The sequence below is a fragment of the Gymnogyps californianus genome, unplaced genomic scaffold, assembly GCF_018139145.2.
Source record: "Gymnogyps californianus isolate 813 unplaced genomic scaffold, ASM1813914v2 HiC_scaffold_160, whole genome shotgun sequence".
Lineage (NCBI taxonomy): Eukaryota > Metazoa > Chordata > Aves > Accipitriformes > Cathartidae > Gymnogyps > Gymnogyps californianus.
Window position 1 is genome coordinate 62487 of NW_026114041.1, and position 22760 is coordinate 85246.

The 22760-nt window shown below is 40.3% G+C and overlaps 1 protein-coding gene across 2 annotated transcripts in view; it reads right to left on the reverse strand.

The window, feature by feature from the left end:
• The window catches only part of LOC127028064 (probable global transcription activator SNF2L2), a 65858-nt gene that overhangs the window by 38327 nt on the left and 4771 nt on the right, over window positions 1-22760 (reverse strand). The window contains exons 1-2 of one of the 2 annotated variants that reach the window (XM_050913890.1): window positions 4212-4304; window positions 2361-2578 (exon numbers count right to left, since the gene is read on the reverse strand). In XM_050913890.1, the coding sequence (XP_050769847.1) occupies window positions 2361-2578; window positions 4212-4304 (311 nt within the window). Of the gene's footprint in view, window positions 1-2360; window positions 2579-4211; window positions 4305-22760 lie in introns of those variants that run through there. The other variant, XM_050913889.1, reaches the window with a different exon arrangement.

Here is a 22760-nt window from a genome sequence, read left to right on the forward strand (position 1 = left end):
AACAGAGAAGTGGTTCAATGAGTACAAGAAGCTCAATTATGAGGGGAAGCATGAGAGAAAGCACAGAGATGTTTAGTAGTTTACTCCTAGTAAGATCTTTCCTGATATTTTTTCTCCTGGCTTATTAGCTGCAATAAAGAGTGCAAATTTGCTTTTGAGGAAGCAATTCAGGCCAGAGCCACTAAGACTTTTGGGTGGGTGTCTCCTGATCACCCTTTGATCTAGATTAACCCTTTGGACTTTCATAAAGTAGAGATGAAACATTTACTAGTACTGAAAACTTAAGTTGAAGATGTAAACAGTTTTAAGCATTCAAATACTAAATGCATGAAAAAACGAAGCTTCATGGCCTACTCCCTTTCTAATGAACCTGTCCCTCTATACTTGCCCCAAAACCCCAGAGTTGAAAAAAACCAAAAAAGCCCCCCTGAATTCAAGGGTTCAAATGGCTAAAATAAAACTCATTCTGAAACTGACAATCCTGAAAATGCTCCTCTAATCCAAAGGAATAACTCCAAAGATTTTTTAATATTTAAATCTTTACTTTTTTAAGAGCCTAAATTTGTACTTCTGTGCTTTCCTAGCCTTAATATGACTAAGTGGTTTGATGCTAGCTCATACACAATCAAAATAAAGGAACTTGGCATTCTTCTGCCTAACTAACTCATTCCCTTCAAAAGCTCAACCCACAACACAGGCATTTCTAATGCCTAATGGACTAGGGCTCCATACACTTTCTACATTGGCAACCAATTCTGTCTTTTAAAAAAACTCAATTACTGGAAGAGGGAGTGGTATCCCTCTTAGTGCAGTAGTTACCTGGGTGGTAGAGATACAGATTTGAACCTCACTGGGCAGAGGAAGCAAAATGCCCAAATCTCCTACTTCTTAAGTGAGTGCTTTAACCACTGAGCTATGATACATAAGAGGAAGGTAGAAGTGACTTAAGCCTGCTATGTTTAAAATTAAAAGTAGGAGCTCTGACCAGAAGTGCTTGCCTTCTGGAAAAGGTCCAAGGCTAGGGACCCTAAATGGAAAGAGATAATTTCTTGCAGCTCTGATTGGAATGCCTGAATTTAAAACACTCCACTCTTCCCAGCTTTTCTGCTGGTTAAAAGCTACAGAAAACTGAATGTTGCTGACCTTTTAGGCAGCTCCTGCTCATTGTGCTCATTTTTTGTAACCCATTTTTAAGCAATAAAGTTTTTAACACACTCTAAAGAGAACCTATAGATCACAGGATGATCTGGAGTCCACTTCTGCAGTTATGTGCCTAAAAAATAAGGTAACACCACTCTAAATCCTTTATTGCATATTGCCCAAGTTATCCCTGTACAATCACAGATCAAATTGTAGCTGCAAAAAGGAAAACATGTATCCTGCCATTTGAAGCCACACACTCTGAAAAGCTTGTTTATATAAAAATTGTAGTAAATTAGGTACTCAGTTCAGAAACCAAATAGGTTACACCAGTGCAGCTCCTCTGGTGTAAAAACGCCTTCTTTTTGAATGAATTTTATATTGATTTAGTTTACACCTGCTCCTTATTCAATTTAAGTAAATAAATGTATGGCAAAATAGGAATGTCTACACAGGAAGGTTGCACCAATTTAAGTAATTCAGAAACCTGAGATCAAACAGTACAAGTTCCCCACATAGCTGAAGCCTGATACAGAGTTGCTATTAAGCAATAGCCAAAGACAAGCCATTTCTCAAGTTCTTTCTCAGTAAAGATGATGATTTTCAGTTGGAAAGTCAACAAAATAAAAATCTCACAACTTCAGTTTGGATTAGAAGTTAGTTATATTTCTTCCTGAGGTTCAGTTGTCTAACATGTGAAATGTATATATATGTTCAAAATTGGGTTTTAAGGACAAAAAAGCTTCAGTCTCATTTTTGAACAACCTACTAGTGCTCAGTATTTCTACAGTTTTTCCTTTGAAAAGTCAAGTGTTCATCAGGCAAACCCTAAATATTTTGGGAGTATTCTTAAGTGTCATGGTGAGAACTTGTATTGACAAAACTATATCCACGCATTTAAAATTATTTATGTAATTAAGACAGAATACTCCATTAAGCTAAAGAAAACCCCTTCCCAAACCTGCAGTACTGAAATATATCTACTAAACAGGACAGTAGCATTTCTAAGTAGACATGATATGCCCATCTTTTAAATTACATTTTGACAAGTTTCAATCAACCAGATCCTTTTAAAAGCCCTCTATATAGAGGAAGACTTACAAGATCAGGCCCTAAATGGAATTATTTTATTTATAAATAAATAACTAACTACAATTGAAAATTACACAGGATTAAGTTTTCAGAAATTATTTGTCAAAACCAAAAAAGGCTGAGCTCACCTGTCTTTGTAGTTTATCACAGTATCGATAATGGCATTCATCTGTTTTGTCAATTTAGGTGGGTTGGGTGACAACTTCTCTGCAGGAGGTCTGCCTCTTCTTTTCTTTGCTTTCTCCCCATCCTCTTTCCCAGAATCCTTATCCAAATTTCTTCGTCTCTTCTGTTTTTTAAGCCGGATTTCCTCTTCCATTTCTTCCAAATTGCCGTCTTCAATTGCCTGACAACCATGGATTCCAAAAAACCCCCAAAAACCAAGAGAGAAATATGCAAAGACAATTAACAAGTATTTAAAAAAACCCCAAGAAAAATACAATGCAACAAGATATACATAATTCAACATTAAATGCTCAGTCTATTTATAAAAAAGATTTCAAAAGGAATTTCAGTTACTGACAAACAATAAGACACTAAAATTAAATTAGTTATATAAAGAACCCTACCACCTAAATACATATTCATCTCATCCTGAATTTCATATATATGAGGGCTTGTGTCAATTTGTTCACTTTAGTAGCAGTCCTAGAGAATGTAGTTCAAGAGAAAGACTCTGATGTGCATGTTTACAGACAGGATAGTCCACACCATGCTCAGCTTCCAATGAAAGAGATTACAGTTTTTTAATATGTTTTTTTACATACAGACACACACACACTTTATGTTGTAACATACTAGACTCATCTTCTCTTTCAAAGAATTTGAGTGACCTAACAGTTAAAACCATATCTAAAATGTATAATTTTCATTTTGAATAGCAATCAACAGAGGCAGAAGCACTGACAATAGTGTTTTACAGTAAAGAGCACTCATCATAGAATGAAAAAAGAAAAAACACACACATAGCCACAAAAAATTAACAGTTTCAATTACCCGCAAATGTGTGCTTTTAACCAGAGCCAGCAGCACCAGGTAGAGAGATAAAATCTCTATGAAAACAAACCAGGCATAAAGGGAACCTGTTCACACACTAACAGATCCAGGTGAAAAAACAAGAAGCTGAACTTTTTTCTTTGGGGGGAAAAAATCCCATAAAAATCTTAAAAGTAGGCTTTCTGATTAATGCATTCTGGAACATAACTGATGTTGATATTTGTCCCTCTTGCCTCTCAATATTGCCTTGAATACATGCAAATGCTAATCAATCATTTCTCATAGCTGAAAGAGCTATAATCATAAGGCAATTACCTTCATTTCTCTACAGAACCAAACATGACTAATATTTTTGATCATATGAGAACAATCAATATAAAAAGAGTGATTACAGTCCAGACATAATTTATTTCATTTGCATACAGTGTCTTTTGAAAAACATTTTATGAACAAAACCTGGTTCACTATACAAAAACTGGCATGTTAAAACCACTAGTGGGATTTTGAAATCTGTTTCCTATTCATTCTCTAATGTGCAAATCCATAGAACAAATATGAACACAGAATCCTGAGGGACAGCCTGAAACAAGGCCTTAATAATCAAAAGACAATTTCCATCATACTTTCAAGCATTCAGATAGCCACTATGAAGAAGGCTTGAGATCTGATGAGTTAGGAAGAATAAGTAAGGAAAAAACTGCACAAAACCTCATTAATATTAATTTGGTTAAATCAGGACACCCACCATACACCACTGCAGCTAGCAAAGATTAAGAAAAGAAAATTTCTCCACAAATTTTAGAAGCTAAAAATAATAAATACAGCATGCAAGGCTGTTAACAGTTAATGTCATTGCTCTCCTTAAGCATTCAGTTGCACATTGAAATACAGAGAACACCAGCTTTTGATGTCTTATACACCTACACATTCCTGTGATGTAGTTCTACTGAACCTTCAAGACTGCAATGAAAAAGGTTATTTACCTTACCACTATCAGCAGGCTGGCTATCGGAAATCACAGTTAGTGGGGATAAAATTAACAAACCAGCAAAGCAGTGAGCTGCTAGTCTCTTCATCAGCTGATCAGGGGAAAAAAAAAGAGAGCTGGGGAAAGGCTATGTTTTTAGATACAAGTAATTTTATTTTAGTGAAAATTTAATACTGAAAGGATTGTAGATACTCAAATCTGCTGTTTCATTCTACCTACTACAAGGCCCAAGGCCTCCTTCCTTCAACTTGCTTTAATATTGACAACTACTTATCATATTTTTCTCTTATTCTAGATTTTTAGCTGGGTAGTTACCAATTCTTGTTAGCATTTTAAATGTAAGAGCAAAATTGGTCAATTTCATGTATGATTTTAAAACTAAAATAGATTGTATGCAATAAATACAGTTTTAAAATGCAAACAATACTTTTTATTGTTCTGTATTGAACAGATTAGATTTTGGTTATTACAACTAATACAACAAAATACTCAGAATGACAAGAAACAAAAAACAAGGTTAGCATTTTGATGCAATGTGCTTTAGAAAATGGATATTCACTTATTAACCAAAACCAAAAAAATATTTTCTTGCCAAATGTTCCCCCCCACGCCCTCCAAATCAATGGTGTTGTCATCACCCCTGAGTACTAACATCTCATTTAGAACTGTGCATACAGTTGTTACTTAGGATATATACTATTTTGAAAAATTGTTGCGGGGCTGTAAGATCAAAGTCAAAAGAATGTTTGGGGTTGTTTTTTTTTAAAACAACGTTGGCCAATGTAGTAAAAAAAAAAAAAAGAAAGAACAGACAAATTGTGACATTTGCTCTTCCACTCTGTAAATTAATGAGTAGTATACAACAAATTAATTGCCAGCACACTATAAATCTGCAAATGAATATTAAAAACTGTCTATTTGGATAATAATATAGAAATCTATTATTATAATTGGATCTTAAAATTTTGTGCAGACATATAAATTCAGACAATTTTCCTTAAAAAAGGTTTTAGTGAAAGCACTAAAAATCACACACATGTGCGTGCACGCATGCACGCACACATTCATATATGTGTGTGTTCATGTACCAACAACAAGTTATTTATGAAACTAATTCAAATGACAGTGCTTCATTAGAAGAAACTTACTACAATAAGGCTAAAGTGCCACACCCAAGAGAACATCCTTCCAAACCTTTGCCAGCAGGATAATGCAATGCATCCCAGAAGCAAATCTCCAGTTTCTGATGGATGACATGTTGCACAAGAGTATAGGACACAGCAGACATCTCCCATGCTCAGATGCCTTTGGATTAGTGAGGTGAATAGAAAGGAAGTCAAGAAAACTACTGTACAAATAAATATTTAACACTTCCCTTAAGGCAACAGGACCAAATACTACAATAAAGTTTGGAGCCTGTTTTCTTGAAAGAAAGCAGTAAAAACTGTTAGAGAGTCCAATTCTGCAAAGAGTTGAACATCTCATGAGAGGTACTGGGTATCGATTTCCAGCCACATTCCAATGTGGAAGCCAATGGAAAACCAGTGGAAATCATGAGGACTCAATGCTGCATCCTGTACCAAGAAAATCTTCCTGCTGTTCATTACCTTATTGCTGTGTCTTGGTTCATGTTATATAAAACAATTCCCTTGCTGAAGAGCTGAGACCATGCAAGTCTCTCAGGGCACCAGAATTTTAATCAGCATATTGACCATAGATTAAAGAGAAACAAACAAACAAGAATTTTCAGAAGGCAACTAGAAGTTGGTTCTGGGCTTTTCTATTGTTAATTGCAGTTACATTTCTCTCATCAATCATGAAGGACCGTTTCTTCGTTTCTTACATAAGGAAGTCTTCTTAGTAAAAGTGGATACTGTTACATGAGCATCAAGAAATGAAGTAAAGAAAGAAAGATCAAAATAGAAACTGCTTTGTTTGCGTTCTTAACATTGACTTAGTTGAGAGTCTGGAAAACATGGCACAACATCATGCACATACAACTCCAGTCAAGAATTATGGAACAAATAAGATCTATAACTCTGACTTCTTTGGTGACAATGTCTTTTTGCAAGCCAACCTGATAATACCTGAGGAAATCAACAAGAACAACAACAACAACAAAGAATCTACCTTGGTGAGATCACCCATGGATATTTTATTAAATAAAAAACTGATGTTGTATGTTATAATAAGGTAACTAATGACATAAGATGAAATATATTAAACCTCACATGTATCAAAGGTTCTCAAAGATCTTAAAAAAAATTCTCAGACCAGTCCTATATTAGTTATTAGATTCATTTTATGTGAAGGAGGGATCAAGTGATTTGAGTACGGTCACATGGTGGTAGCAGGGTTGGGCATAAAAATCAGTTCTGGTGTTCAGCACTCCAATGCTTTTCTCTAATATGTCAATGATTACATTATGAGAGGTATTTGTCATGGACTAAGATATATATTAGTTTCCTTTGCTCTGAACTCATTATTAAGTACTACTACTAGAAAGTTAAGAGTCAAAGAAAGCTATTACTATTGCCTACAGTCATGGAAACTGTATACAGACACTTAAAACTAGTGATAGTAAACAATACAATGTTGAAACCCTCTTTGGATTAAATGAGATACTGTGCAAAACAGGAAATCTCTATATGCTGCATCCCCTTCTTATTCCCTCTTAACCCAAAGAAGCATGTCCAAAGAGTGTTACTATAGCTTATTCCCTTCCCTCCCAGGCATTAATGCTCAACATCTCTCAAAGCTGCATAAGAGAACAGAGAGTTCCTGCAACTAATTTTGCATACAGACAGATTTGCTAACATGCTTGTATTGGGTCTGGCTGGGATGGAGTTAACTTTCCCCATAGCAGCCCTCATAGTGCTGTGCTCTGTATTGGTAGCTAGAAGGGTGTTGATAACACACCAGGGTTTTGGTTACTGCTGAGCAGTGCTCCCACAGCATCAAGGCTGCCTCTCCAACCCCCCACCCCACCCAAAGACCCGTAGGCTGGGGGTGAGCAAGAGGTTGGGAGGGGACATAGCCAGGACAGCTGACTCCAACTGACCAAAGGGATATTCCATACCAGGTGACATTGTGCTCAGCAATAAAAGCTAAGAGAAAGGAGGAGGAGTGGGGGGCATTCTTTATTAAGGCACTTGTCTTCCAGAGCAACTGCTACGCGTACTGAGGCCCTACTTCCCAGGAAGTGGCTGGACATCACCTGCTGATGGGAAGTAGAGAATCAGTCTTTTGTTTTCCTTTGCTTCCATGTGTGGCCTTAGCTTTTTCTTTATTAAACTGTCATTATTTCAACCCACGAGTTTTTAATCTTATTTTCTCCCCCTGTCTCGCTGAGGAGGTGGAGTGAGACAGCAGCTTGGTGGGCACCTAGCAGCCAGCCAAGGTTAACCCACCACAATGTTAATTATCTAACTCAGTATTTTCACTGAAGGCATACAAAATATAATTGAACAGAAAAATCAGCTTCCCAATTTCTTAAAAAGAAATAAATCTAACAATGCACAGTATCTTAAAGTCTGAACCTCTCCTAGGGCAAAGGCATACCGTTTATAGAACTACTTTCTGCTATGTTTAATGGCAGATTCCCCAACAACAACTTCTAGCAAGCTAGGGTAGCAGTAAGAGGTAAACCATTGCTGGCTGGGACACAAGACCTACATTGTTAACCTGTAATCATAAGTTTCACAGGACTCAAAGCTTTTCTTTTTTTTTTAAACCAACAGGATCCTGGGTTTCAAACAACAAAATATCCTAAGAAAGGAGACGTGATATATTAGAATAGAATCATGGAGTCATAGAATCATTTAGGTTGGAAAAGACCTTTAAGATCATTGAGTCCAAGTGTTAACCTAACACTACCAAGTCTGCTACTAAACCATGTCCCTAAGCACCACGTCTACAGGTCTTTTAAATACCTCCAGGGATGGTGACTCCACCACTTCCCTGGGCAGCCTGTTCCAATGCTTGACCACCCTTTCGGTGAAGAAATTTTTCCTAATATCCAATCTAAACCTCCCCTGGCACAACTTGAGGCCATTTCCTCTCATCCTATCACTTGGTACTTGGGAAAAGAGACCGACACCCACCTCACTACAACCTCCTTTCAGGTAGTTGTAGAGAGCAATAAGGTCTCCCCTCAGCCTCCTTTTCTCCAGGCTAAACACCCCCAGTTCCCTCAGCCGCTCCTCATAAGACTTGTTCTCTAGACCCTTCACCAGCTTCGCTGCCCTTCTTTGGGCACACTCCAGCACCTCAATGTCTTTCTTGTAGTGAGGGGCCCAAAACTGAACACAGCATTCGAGGTGTGGTCTCACCAGTGCCGAGTACAAAGGGACAATCACTTCCCTAGTCCTGCTGGCCACACTATTTCTGATACAAGCCAGGATGCTCTTGGCCTTCTTGGCCACCTGGGCACACTGCTGGCTCAGATTCAGCCAGCTGTCGACCAACACCCCCAGGTCCTTTTCTCCTGGGCAGCTTTCCAGCCACTCTTCCCCAAGCCTATAGCGTTGCATGGGGTTGTTGTGACCCAAGTGCAGGACCCGGCACCTAGCCTTGTTGAACCTCATACAATTGGCCTTGGCCCATCGATCCAGCCTGTCCAGATCCCTCTGCAGAGCCTTCCTACCCTCAAGCAGATCTACACTCCCACCCAACTTGGTGTCATCTGCAAACTTACTGAGGGTGCACTCAATCCCCTTGTCCAGATCATTGATAAAGATATTAAACAGAACTGGCCCCAATGCTGAGCCCTGGGGAACACCACTTGTGACTGGCCACCAACTGGATTTAACTCCATTCACCACAACTCTTTGGGGCCCAACCATCCAGCCAGTTTTTTACCCAGCGAAGAGTACGCCCATCCAAGCCATGAGCAGCCAGTTTCTCCAGGAGAATGCTGTGGGAAATACTGTCAAAGGCTTTACTAAAGTCCAGGTAAACAACACCCACAGCCTTTCCCTCATCCACTAAGCGGGTCACCTTGTCATAGAAGGAGATCAGGTTAGTCAAGCAGGCCCATGCTGACTGGGCCTGATCACCTGGTTGTCCCATACATGCTGTGTGATGGCACTCAAGATGATCTGCTCCATAACCTTCCCCGGCACCGAGGTCAGACTGACAGGCCTGTGGTTCCCCAGATCCTCCTTCCGGCCCTTCTTGTAGATGGGCGTCACATTTGCTAACCTCCAGTCACCTGGGACCTCCCCAGTTAGCCAGGACTGCTGATAAATTATTGTCAAGCATGGGATTCTAATGAAGAGCATTCTACTTTGAAACTCCCAGATCATCCTAGTTTCTATTTTAATTTTATTTTATGCACAATCAAAACAGAGAGCACAAGCAGAAAAGTCAGGCATTTAAGGATTACACATTCTAGTATATTTAGAAAATAAATGTGATAATAGTCAGAACACTATTTCATGGAGTATACTCAAATTAGATGCTCAAAATACACATCAGTAATACTATGACAATATAATACAGATCACAATATATATAAACTACTAGGAGACCAGGGTGGTAAAATTACTCCTATATTAAAGTTTGCTTTCTCAACCTGCCCCCTCCAATTTATCTCCCCAGCTTTATCCTTCAGGTCCTGCAGAGATGTCCTAATACCAATTCCACTTTTCTTCTATGCCCTATCTAAAACCCCATCCCTCTTTGCTTTACATTTTTGCTCACACTGTCTCTAACCCATAATCTAACTTTTTAAATCCTCAAAAGACCCCTCTCTTTAAAATCCAGTTATCTTGTTTAGTTTCTCAACACTGGTCTTCCTGATGTCTGTGGCTGTTTACAGCTTACATATATCTGATTTTTTTTGTTATCTCCCTAGAGATGCAATAACTGAATAGTTCTTGCTATGCTACAGCATACAGGGCAATATATTGCTAATAAAGACTATGAAGAAGAATAATGACACAATATTGTAGGCATGGCCAATCAGATGACACAAAGATATTCTATTCATAATACAACTGAAGATAATCAGTCATTTAAGTCAGATAATTCAGATACTGAACATCTGAGGATAATACAAGGATTGATAGGGTTATTTTAACTGATTTTTTTTTCACTCTTTGATAGCATCACACAACAGATAAGACTGATTTTGCTGGGATTAAACAGAAACACAAGCATTTTGATTTGAAGATTTATTCTAACAAACTTTTATTACAATGCAAGTATATGTTTACATATTTACCTTTGAAGCAAAAACATGTCATAAAAAATAAAAATATGTACGTATTTAAAATTCTTATGGGATCAAAGTTTTAATTTTCAATATTTTATTTCTTGTCTAAAAATGTTTCAAATAAAATATATTCTTAATGTAAAGCATCACACACAGCCAGCACTGATAAATTTCACCTCAGTTATAATGAACTACAGTAGTAACACATTTTCTGGTTTTTGGTTGGTTTTGTTGTTGGTTTTTTTCAGTGCAACCTGATTAAAAATAAATAATTGAAATATCCAACAATGTAAGCAATGTTTTAAAATTTAATCAATCAAACCTGATTTTGCAACTGTGAACCTTTCATAAAATTATGGGGACAAAAAGACAGAAGGGCACAATCACTAGAAATGATGTTGGGTCCCACAGACTTCACAAGGAAAGGAAGACCATTAGGGAGAAGGAAGTGATCATCTACTTATGACAGCTAGTTGTCTTGAAAAGATATTAAAATAATTTCTCTCCTTTTGAGCTATAAACAGAATAGCAAAAATTTCTCTTGTTTTGCAGTTGAATAAAATTTTTGAAACATGAAAACACCAATTTTTTCTGTACATTATGAGATACCCATATAGGACAGTAGTATAAAGAGTTAACTGGAATTTGTTTTTGTGGCAAAGTAATCTCAATTCATGGCAATAAAGTCATCATATGTCACATCATGTTCTTTCTTTCTTATGTTCTCTTATGTTCTTATGTGTGCTGGTTTTGACAGGGATAGAGTTAATTTTCTTCATAGTAGCTAGTATGGGGCTATGTTTTGGATTTGTGCTGGAAACAGTGTTGATAACACAGGGATGTTTTAGTTACTGCTGAGCAGTGCTTACACAGAGTCAAGGCCTTTTCTGCTTCTCACCCCACCCCACCAGCGAGTGGGCTGGGGGTGCACAAGAAGTTGGGAGGGGACACAGCTGGGACAGCTGACCCCAACTGACCAAAGGGATATTCCATACCATATGACATCATGCTCAGCATATAAAGCTGGGGGAAGAAGGAGGAAGGGGGGGACGTTCAGAGTGATGGCATTTTGTCTTCCCAAGTAACCGTTATGATGTGTGATGGAGCCCTGCTTTCCTGGAGATGGCTGAACACCTGCCTGCCAATGGGAAGTGGTGAGTGAATTCCTTTTTTTGCTTTGCTTGCATGCGCGGCTTTTGCTTTCCCTATTAAACTGTCTTTATCTCAACCCATGAGTTTTCTCACTTTTACCCTTCTGATTCTCTTCCCCATCCCACTGGGTGGAGGGAGTGAGTAAGCAGCTGTGTGGTGTTTAGTTGCCAGCTGGGGTTAAACCATGACATTATGTTTTCTTTTTTTCCTTGTATTTGGATGGAGTAACACTTCTCATTTTGAAATAAGCAGACTTTATTCCAAGTTTAAGATGTAGAAGATAAGCAAACAGGAACAAAATGAAGAAAATAAGTAAGGAAAAAAAGAAGAGACAAAATAGTCTAGATGATAAAAACAAAAATAATTGAAAAACTTTCAAAAACCTTTTCTGTTTTTATTATTTTTTTCATTTGTAGTGACCTCTTACATCTATTTACTTAGAGAAAGTGGCTTTAGAGAATTTTCCAGTAGCATGGGAAATTGGTTGTAGAAATCTATTACTATTAATGCAGGTAAGTCTGAGACTTCTGTCTGCTTAGTAGTAAGTAATCTTATCTCACCTTACATTTTCTCATTTCTTACTCTGTTATGTTGTCGCTCTTAACCAACTCACTACTAGAGCAGGTAGAAGAAAGAAGGACTGTTCAAACAAGAAGTGCTAGCAGCAGGAAGTACCCTTGTTAGAGATTCCCAATTTATATAATTTAGAGAAAGATAACATAAACTGTCACACTTTTTCAGTAAATTAAATAAAATTAGAAGATGAAACAGTAATACAAAAAGATATATTCAGACAACATTTTGCAAAGCTACCTTTTAGCAATGATGCAGTGAGTCCGAAGTTTTCAGGACATTTCTAGTTACAGAGTTGGCTACATTGATTAGAATACTGCAGGATTTACAGTGGAACTTTGTTCTTTAATGTACATGTGTCTAGAAGGACTTCTTGGTCTTCTGGCACAAATTACAGTGCAAATCACAGACTGATGAGTAAAAGCTATTATTTATGCAGGAGCTTACTGAAGAATAGAAAGAAATTTCTAAGAAAGGCACAGGCTCTTAAGAATGGTCTAGGAGGAAGTGAAGTTCCTCCACAAAAGAATGGAGAATGCAGTGTAAGTGCATATATGAAATTAATTAAATTCAAGCAAGGCCCCAAGCAGCAATGAAGTCCTAAGATCCATCTGATAATGTCTCATTATATGTACTCAGAGGTAACTGAAACAGATGTCCAGTACACTAATCCTTAACTTCTCTGAAATATTGTAATCCAAAATTATCAAGTTTAGACTCTACACTTGGACAGGTCTTCTATATTATTGGAAAGATTTTTTTTTCTTCTTTTAAAAATAAAATCCCACTCCTAGGGTACAGAAAACAGAGCATTCCATTCACTGAGCAGATTACTTCAAGATGACTCAAGAATCTGATTACCTGAAAGGACAAGAATCTGAAGGCCTTCTAGTTATGCCTAGGGATGGGTTTAATAATTTTTGAGAAGCCCAGTTTTAAACTTAACTGGTTTTCCATGTTTGCTAGGTTAATATTTCTTTTCTTGTTGTATATTAGGACACTAACGGTCCCAGAAATTGCTCCTCTAGACAAGGCAAAATATTAAATTCTTCTATATTTGCAGAGTGAATAAGTACTTTGGCCAAAATATATAACAAGTTGCTTGGAAAAATATAGGTAACTTTTCATCCATGTTGCAAATGCAAATCCAACAGAGGAAGCTTATTAATGATTAATCACTATTCAAAAGTCTGATATGTGAAAAAATGTCATGGCCTACTGTATCATAAGCTCCATCATTTTAACTGTCAAGCCTCTTATCAGTCTCAGAGAAAGGAAGGATCCAGTGGGCACCCAATATTAAAATGATTGTTTCTTCTCCTTCAGATCCCAAACTGCTCCTAGGAACCTGAATCTAAAACATTTAATGCAGACTTTCTTTTTTTCTGTATTTCTGTGAAATTTGTAATAATTATTTAGGCTTCACTTTTAGTAGGTCATTTGAATTTTGACTTTTAGCATGAGATATCTCAGAAATCTTATTTGCAGGGTCTTTAACTGTTTCATGCAAAATTTGACACCTCAAAAGAGTAAAAATATTACAATTCAAGTATGGAAGTCAGTTTTAGTTCATGATTGCTGGGATACAGCAAGTTAATATGTGAGATAAATCTAGCTATTTCAAACAAAATACAATTTATTGTAGTCTAATGCTCTCAACAAGGCTACTCATAATTGTCCAAAATAGAAAAGGATTTTTATGTCAAACATTTATTCTAATGTTTCCTAGAGGAGAATATATTTACAGTTCCAATAGAAAATATGCTAACACTTCTTATGGTATTTTACAAGTAAAACCCTTAGGGCAAAGTGAAAGATAAAAGAATCCTATGAAAATATATCAAGATGTTTTGCTGATAGATGTTTCTCTGAAATAGCTGTTCAGATTTCCTGAATTCAGGTTTTCACTATACAAAAACAGTTTCTGTGACATTTAAAATCGTTTTACTGAGAATATTTTTCAAATATAAAAGAAACATTTCAGAAGTATTTTGTTAGGCCCCAATAATCATACTCTCAGTCCTGTCTCTAGATTTTCAATGAGAAAGGTAACCAGAATATGGAACAGATTTGGGTTTTTCTTTGCTTTAAAACTAACCCTTTCCTCACAGAAAACAGAACAAAATGAAGTATTGGGTAGATGCACTTTAGTTCCCAGTCATACATCAAAAAGCCAAGAAAAGCCCATTTCATCTTAAGTGCCTTATCAGTTTTAAAAAGTAGTCTTAAAGGCCTCATTTCCTTCTCTTTTCTAGAATAGTCTCTGAACTGAATTTCTTTGTTACAGTCACCCATATGTACATGGAAGATAAATGCTCCTTGACTCCATGAAGACTTAAAAGCCACAAGTCAGCAGCACTTCCTTCCTCAACCTCATATCAACAGAGCCACAGTGGGAGAAAACAAACAATGTTTTCTGCTTCAGAATTTCCTGGTAGTAGGAAGCAACATACTGCCTAACTTCCTACTACGAGAAATCAGCTTCCACATGCATAAAATCGTAATGTGCAAAGTCAAGCCGATCAAAGTAGTTTTAGTGCTTGAGATGTGCTGATAATTGCTGGTCATAGAATAGCTCATACCCAGAGATGGAGGACTTTCTGGGTCCACAGTGACAATTAAAAAAAAATTTTTTTACCCCACTGCCCTCCAAAACTTAATAAGTTCAATAGAATCTGCAATTAAATACTAAAAAGCACATAATTTATATCAGAATGCAATTTTCTTCAAATAAAAAAATAAAAGAAAGGAAAATAAATAAAGCAAGCCATGAACAATATGCGCATGAACTATGTAGACAACAACTTTTTCTCAATTTCACAAATATTTATTTGTTTTCTCCTCTTTCACAAAATCCCAACCTTCAACAAAGCCTGTGTAGTGGGTTAACCCTGGCCAGATGCCAGGTGCCCACCAAAGCCGCTCTATCACTCCCCCTCCTCAACTGGACAGGGGGAGAGAAAATAAAACAAAAGGCTCGTAGGTCGAGATAAGGGCAGTTTAATAAAGCAGAAGCAAAGGTCGCGCGCGAAAGCAAAGGAAAACAAAAGATTTTATTCTCTACTTCCCATCAGCAGGCAATGTTTGGCCACTTCCCGGGAAGCAGGGCTTCAGTACGCGTAGTGGTTGCTCCGGAAGACAAACGTAAACAAACGAATGCCCCCACTTCCTCCTCCTCCCCCTAGCTTTTATACTGAGCAGACATCATATGGTATGGAATATCCCTTTGGTCAGTTTGGGTCAGCTGTCCTGGCTATGTCCCCTCCCAAGATCTTGCCCACCCCCAGCCTGCTGGTGAGGGAGGGCAATGTTGGAGAGACAGCCTTGATGCTGTGGGAGCACTGCTCAGCAGTAGCCAAAACCCTGGTGTGTTATCAACACTGTTCTAGCTGCCAATACAGAGCACAGCACTATGAGGGCTGCTGTGGGGAAAATTAACTCCATCTCAGCTAGACCCAATACAGCCTGTTAAAAAAATCTCCATTAGGATTAAATAAATATAAGGGTCACTAGATGAAAGGCTAAACTGAAACAAATATTGAACATAAACCAGATAATCCTATAGAACTACTGTAGTATCTAATTACAACCACCTGAAGATCAAACTGAGTTCATGTTCACTAGCTACAAAATGGTGTCAAATATATATGCTTAGCATTGATTGTAAAAGATAGATAGATATATATAAAGGCAAAGCTCCTTTACAATACACAAGCCCTAAAAAAAAAGCCTCTGGTAATTTATGTCCAGTTGTAATAACAAGCTAGCTCAACTTTACTACAGTGTTTGATCCCAGAGTTGCCTTTTAACAGTTGATAAAAGAGAATACATAACTTTTCAATTTTACATTCCAACTGATAAGAAAATAGTTTAAAACATTCCTAATATTTTCCTAGCAAAGATTTTGAGGGGATCAGGGAAAGACTGAATGACAAGTTTTACTATACAACATATTCACTTTTGCCAGTATACATAAAGCAAGAAAAAAATTAAATAAATTTTATGTCATGATATTTTCCAACACTATTATATTCCAACACTTGGAATTCAAAATATTTTATTATATTCCGATACTTTTTTATATTCCAACACTTTTTTATATTCCAACACTTGGAATTCAAAATAGTCATGGGGATGTTAAAAATATCCATCACATACTTTGTATGTATGTATGTCAATATTGGTGTATTGGGTTTGCATGGCAAGGTTTTGATAGCAGGGGGGGCTACAGGGGTGGCTTCTGTGAGAAGCTGCTAGAAGCTTCCCCTATGTCTGATAAAAGTCAATGGCAGCCAGCTCCAAGTCAGACCTGCCACTGGCCAAGGCCGAGCCAATCAGCAATGGTGGTAGTGCCTCTGTGGTAACATATTTAAGAAAGGGAAAAGAAGTTAGGGCAGCAGCAATTGCAGCCGGAGAGAGGAGTGAGAATATGTGAGAGGAACAACTCTGCAGACACCAAGGTCAGGGAAGAAGGAGGGGGAGGAGGTGCTCCAGGCGCTGGAGCAGAGAGATTCCCCTGCAGCCCGTGGTGAAGACCATGGTGAGGCAGGCTGTCCCCCTGCAGCCCATGGAGGTCCACGGTGGAGCAGATATCCACCTGCAGCCCGTGGAGGACCCCATGCCAGAGCAGGTGGATGCACCTGAAGGAAGCTGCAGCCTGTGGAGAGGAGCCCACGCAGGAGCAGGTTTTCTGGCAGGAGCTGCAGCCCGTGAATAGCACCCATGCTGGAACAGTCTGTTCCTGAAGGACTGCAGCTCGTGGGAGAGACCCACATTGAAGCAGTTCATGGAGGACTGTATCCTGTGGGGGGGACCCCACACTGGAGCAGGGGAAGAGCGTGAGGAGGAAGGAGTGGCAGAGACAAAGCATTATGAACTGACCACAACCCCCATTCTCCATCCCCCTGTGCTGCTCAGAGTGGGGGAAGTAGGTAGAAGAGTCAGGAATGAAGGACTAAAGTTGAGCCTGGGAAGAAGGGAGGGGTAGGGGGAAGGTGTTTTTACTTTTGTCTTTGTTTCTCGCCATGCTACTCAATTATTAATTGGCAACAAATTTAATTTTCCCCAAGTCGAGTCTGTTTTGCCTGTGACGGTAATTGGTAAGTGATCTCCCTGTCCTTATCTCAACCCACAAGCTTTTCTATCTTATTTTCTCCCCCTCTCCTGTTGAGGAGGGGGAGTGAGAGAGTGGCTAGGTGGGCATTTGGCAGGCAGCCAAGGTCAACACACCACAACTGTACAAAAAAGGATATGGAAAAATTGGATAGGGAGTAGTTTCATAGAAAGTGATTGAGGGTTTATACTGGATCACAAGTTGAACACAAGTCAGTGTCTGTACTGCTGAGAAAATAGAAAAACACTATACCATGATGTATAAACACCCTAGCAGTTATGTGAAAGAACTCTTCCCCTTTATTCAGGCAAGGCTGTACCTGGAGTATTGGTGTCTAGCTTTGACTATAACTTAAACAAAGTTGTTAATCACTTGGACAGAGTTTAAGGAAGTTGAACGAAAATGATCAGAGGTCTAGAAAACAGGGCCTATGGGAAAAGATCAAATGAACAGGGGTTGTTAATGCAAAGAAATAAAGACTAAGCAGGGTTATGATAACAGTCTTTTAAGACATAAAAAGATGTTGGGAAAAAAAAAGTGAACAACCTGTTCTTCATGATCACAGTGAACAGAACAAGAAGTAATGCGCTCGTTTCGGCTAGGACAGAGTTAATTTTCTTCCTAGTAGCTGGTATAGTGCAGTGGTTTGGATTTAGTAGGAAAATAATGTTGATTGATAACACACTGATGTTTTTAGTTGTTGCTAAGTAGCGTTTATACTAAGTCAAGGATTTTTCAGCTTCTCATGCCCAGCCAGCAAGAAGGCTGGAGGGGCACAAGAAGCTGGGAGGGGACACCGCCAGGAAAGCTGACCCAAACTAGCCAAAGAGCTATTCCATACCATATGATGTCATGCCCAGTATATAAACTGGGGGGAGTTGGCTGGGAGGGGTGGATCGCAGCTCAGGAACTAACTGGGCATCGGTCGGTGAGTGGTGAGCAATTGCACTGTGCATCACTTGTTTTGTATATTCTAATTCTTTTAGTATTATTATTGTCATTTTATTATTATTATTATTATCGTTATCATTATTTTTCCTTCCTTTCTGTCCTATTAAACTGTCTTTATCTCAACCCATGAGGTTCTTTTTTCCGATTCTCTCCCCCATCCCACTGGGTGGGGGGAGTGAGCGAGCAGCTGCGTGGTGCTTAATTGCCGGCTGGGGTTAAACCACAACAGTCCTTTTTGGTGCCCAACATGGGGCACGATGGGATGAGATAACAACAAATCTGACTGGAATGTGTTAGAAAAAATTTGTTATAAACATTCATTATATTAGTTCAATAGTCACTGGTCACAATGTTGATGTATTTGCTCTCAAAGTTGGTGCGCTTGTTCTTAAAGGTGCGTTATGTAATACCTTACTTGCAGTATATGCTCCCTGTTGTGCTGTTTATCACCCGTGGGAACTGGGCCAGAGTTATCATGTTGTTCTACTTTGTAACACTGGCTGATGATACGATAGAATTGCTGGTCATGAAACTAATCTGGTATTTGTAGTCAGCATTGCCGTCACCTCCGTACTTCGGGAGCCATCTATCAGAAACTATTAATAGTTACACCTTGTACCTTTTCTGATCGGAAAGCCAAGCCACGGGGGAGACACATTTCTTCAGCTTCCCCTTCTCCTCCAGGCAAATTACAGTAGCTCTTGAGAATTTTGAATATCCTTGGGATGTTCAAACCAGCATGTTCCTATTGTTATGTCTCCTGAATGTGTTCCAGGCCTTGTTTAAGGTTAAACAACTATTTAAGAATACCTTTCAGAAATCTGCCCCGAGGCTTAATAGCCATGGGTGGCATGGCACGTGGGAGAATATGGGCAGGTATCTAGAGAACTTCTCACCTCCAATGGTTTGGAACTTCACTCCCGAACAACTACAGGACCCTGATAAAGTGATAGAATATCTGAAAGGAAAATGCTGTGGCTATTCCAAAGAGGCACAACTTATCGCACTGTGCTGGGCCCTGGCCAGGATCTACCAAACACTGCTCGACACTGTGCAGCACCCTCAGGGGGAAGGGAGGGAAAACAGACCAACAGATACTGCGGCTACTCCAACCCCTGCAACAGACACTGTGGCTACTCCAACCCCGGCAACAGACACTGCGGCTACTCCAACCCCCACAATAGACACTGTGGCTACTCCAACCCCTGCAACAGGCACTGCAGCTGAACCAGAGAACCAGCCTGTGCCAGTATCAGTCGCCCCTATACAGAAGAAGAAATACTCAGCAAAACCAGTTCACTTAGTAAGGGATGAAGATGAACCAGGGTCATCATGAGAACAGGAGGAAGAGGCAGAACCAGAGGTAATCACCCGATCTCTATCCCCGAGTGAGCTGCGGGATATGCGAAAAGATTTCAGCCATCATCCAGGTGAGCACATTATCACCTGGCTGCTCCGATGCTGGGACAATGGGGCTAGTAGCCTGGAATTAGAGGGTAGGGAAGCCAAGCAGCTGGGATCACTTGCTAGGGAAGGGGGCATTGATAAGGTGATTGGAAAAGGGACACAAGCCCTCAGCCTCTGGAGGCGACTCCTGTCAGGCGTGAAGGAAAGGTGTATGTTGAAGGAAGATGTTATCTGTCACCCAGGCAAGTGGACCACCATGGAAAGAGGTATCCAGTACCTGAGGGAATTAGCCATGCTACAGATGATTTATCATGACCCGGATAACACACAATTACCCAGAGATCCAGACGAAGTCCACTGCACATGACCCATGTGGCGGAAGTTTGTACGGAGCGCACCATCATCGTATGCCAACCCACTGGCAGTACTAACTTGGAAAGACGAAGAGGCACCGACAGTGGATGAAATGGCTTGCCAACTCTGGCAATATGAAGAAAATCTCTCTTCCTCCCTACGAGCCTGTGTCTCGGCTGTGGAAAAACTGTCCGAAAAGTCCGAAGAACTGATCGAACTGATCGAAAAGTCCTACTCCCCACCTGTATGGACCAGTATCTCAGCTATTAGGAGTGAGCATTCCTCTGCTCAAGAGAGAGAATATAGAAGGTATACACCACGGGGTACCCTGTGGTTTTACCTGTGTGACCACGGAGAGGACATGAGGAAGTGGGATGGAAAACCTACCTCGACCCTAGATGCACGGGTACGTGAATTGAAAGGAAAAGCAACCAGAAAAGGGGATTCTTCCAGGAAAGATGCCACTCCAGTTTCCAGCAAGCAATTCCCCAGAGAGAGTACAAAGGCTTCTGACCCTCTTGAAGGGACCTCTAAGTCATTTTTACAAGAAGCAAGTAACGAATACTCTGACCAGGATTAGAGGGGCCCTGCCTCCAGCCAGGCGGAGGAGAGGGACAACCGGGTTTATTGGACTGTGTGGATTCGATGGCCTGGCACATCAGACCCACAGGAGTATAAGGCTCTAGTGGACACCGGTGCACAGTGTACTCTAATGCCATCAAGTTATAAAGGGGCAGAACCCATCTGTATTTCTGGGGTGACAGGGGGATCCCAACAGCTAACTGTATTGGAGGCTGAAGTGAGCCTAACTGGGAATGAGTGGCAGAAACACCCCATTGTGACTGGCCCAGAGGCCCCATGCATCCTTGGCATCATAGACTACTTCAGGAGAGGGTATTTCAAGGACCCAAAGGGGTACTGGTGGGCCTTTGGTATAGCTGCCTTGGAGACAGAGGGAATTGAACAGCTGTCCACCTTGCCCGGTCTCCCTGAGGACCCTTCGGTTGTGGGGTTGCTGAGGGTTGAAGAACAACAGGTGCCAATCGCTACCACAACGGTGCACTGGCAGCAATGTCGCACCAACCGAGACTCCCTGGTTCCCATCCATACCCTGATTCGTCAACTGGAGAGCCAAGGAGTGATCAGCAAGACTTGCTCACCCTTTAACAGCTCCATATGGCCAGTGCGAAAGTCTAATGGAGAATGAAGACTAACAGTAGACTATCGTGGCCTGAATGAAGTCACGCTGCTGCTGAGTGCTGCCGTGCCAGACATGCTAGAACTTCAATATGAACTGGAGTCAAAGGCAGCCAAGTGGTACGCCACAAGTGATATTGCGAATGCATTTTTCTCAATCCCTTTGGCAGCAGAGTGCCGGCCACAGTTTGCTTTCACTTGGAGGGGCGTCCAGTACACCTGGAATCGACTGCCCCAGGGGTGGAAACACAGCCCCACCATTTGCCATGGACTAATCCAAAATGCACTGGAAAAAGGTGAAGCTCCAGAACACCTGCAGTACATTGATGACATCATCGTATGGGGCAACACAGCAGAAGAAGTTTTTGAGAAAGGGGAGAAAATAATCCAAATCCTTCTGAAAGCCGGTTTTGCCATAAAACAGAGTAAGGTGAAGGGACCCGCACAGGAGATTCAGTTTTTAGGAATAAAATGGCAAGATGGACGTCGTCACATCCCAATGGATGTGATCAACAAAATAGCAGCTATGTCTCCACCGACTAGTAAACAGGAAACACAAGCTTTCTTAGGGGTTGTAGGTTTTTGGAGAATGCATATTCCAAATTATAGTCTGATTGTAAGCCCTCTCTATCAAGTGACCCGGAGGAAGAACAATTTTAAATGGGGCCCTGAGCAACAACAAGCCTTTGAACAGATTAAACGGGAGACAGTTCATGCAGTAGCCCTTGGGCCAGTCCGGGCAGGACCAGATGTTAAAAATGTGCTCTACACCACAGCCGGGGGGAATGGCCCTACCTGGAGTCTCTGGCAGAAAGCACCCGGGGAGACCCGAGGTCGACCTCTAGGGTTTTGGAGTCGGGGATACAGAGGATCTGAGGCCCACTATATTCCAACTGAAAAGGAGATATTAGCAGCATATGAAGGAGTTCGAGCTGCTTCAGAAGTGGTTGGTACTGAAACACAGCTCCTCTTAGCACCCCGACTGCCGGTGCTGGGCTGGATGTTCAAAGGGAAGGTCCCTTGTACACATCATGCAACTGATGCTACATGGAGTAAGTGGGTTGCACTGATCACACAACAAAGTCGAGTAGGAAACCCCAGTCACCCAGGAATTCTGGAAGTGATCACGGACTGGCCAGAAGGCAAAGATTTTGGAATATCAGCAGAGGAGGAGGTGACGCATGCTGAAGAGGCCCCACTGTATAATAAACTGCCAGAAAATGAGAGGCAATATGCCCTGTTCACTGATGGGTCCTGTCGCATTGTAGGAAAGCATCGGAGGTGGAAGGCGGCTGTATGGAGTCCTATAGGACAAGTTGCAGAAACTGCAGAAGGAGAAGGTGAATCGAGTCAGTTTGCAGAGGTGAAAGCCATCCAGCTGGCTTTAGACATTGCTGAACGAGAAAAATGGCCAATACTTTATCTCTATACTGACTCATGGATGGTGGCAAATGCTCTGTGGGGGTGGCTGCAGCAATGGAAGCAGAGTAACTGGCAACGCAGAGGTAAACCCATCTGGGCTGCCCCATTGTGGCAAGATATTGCTGCCCGGCTAGAGAACCTGGTTGTGAAAGTACGTC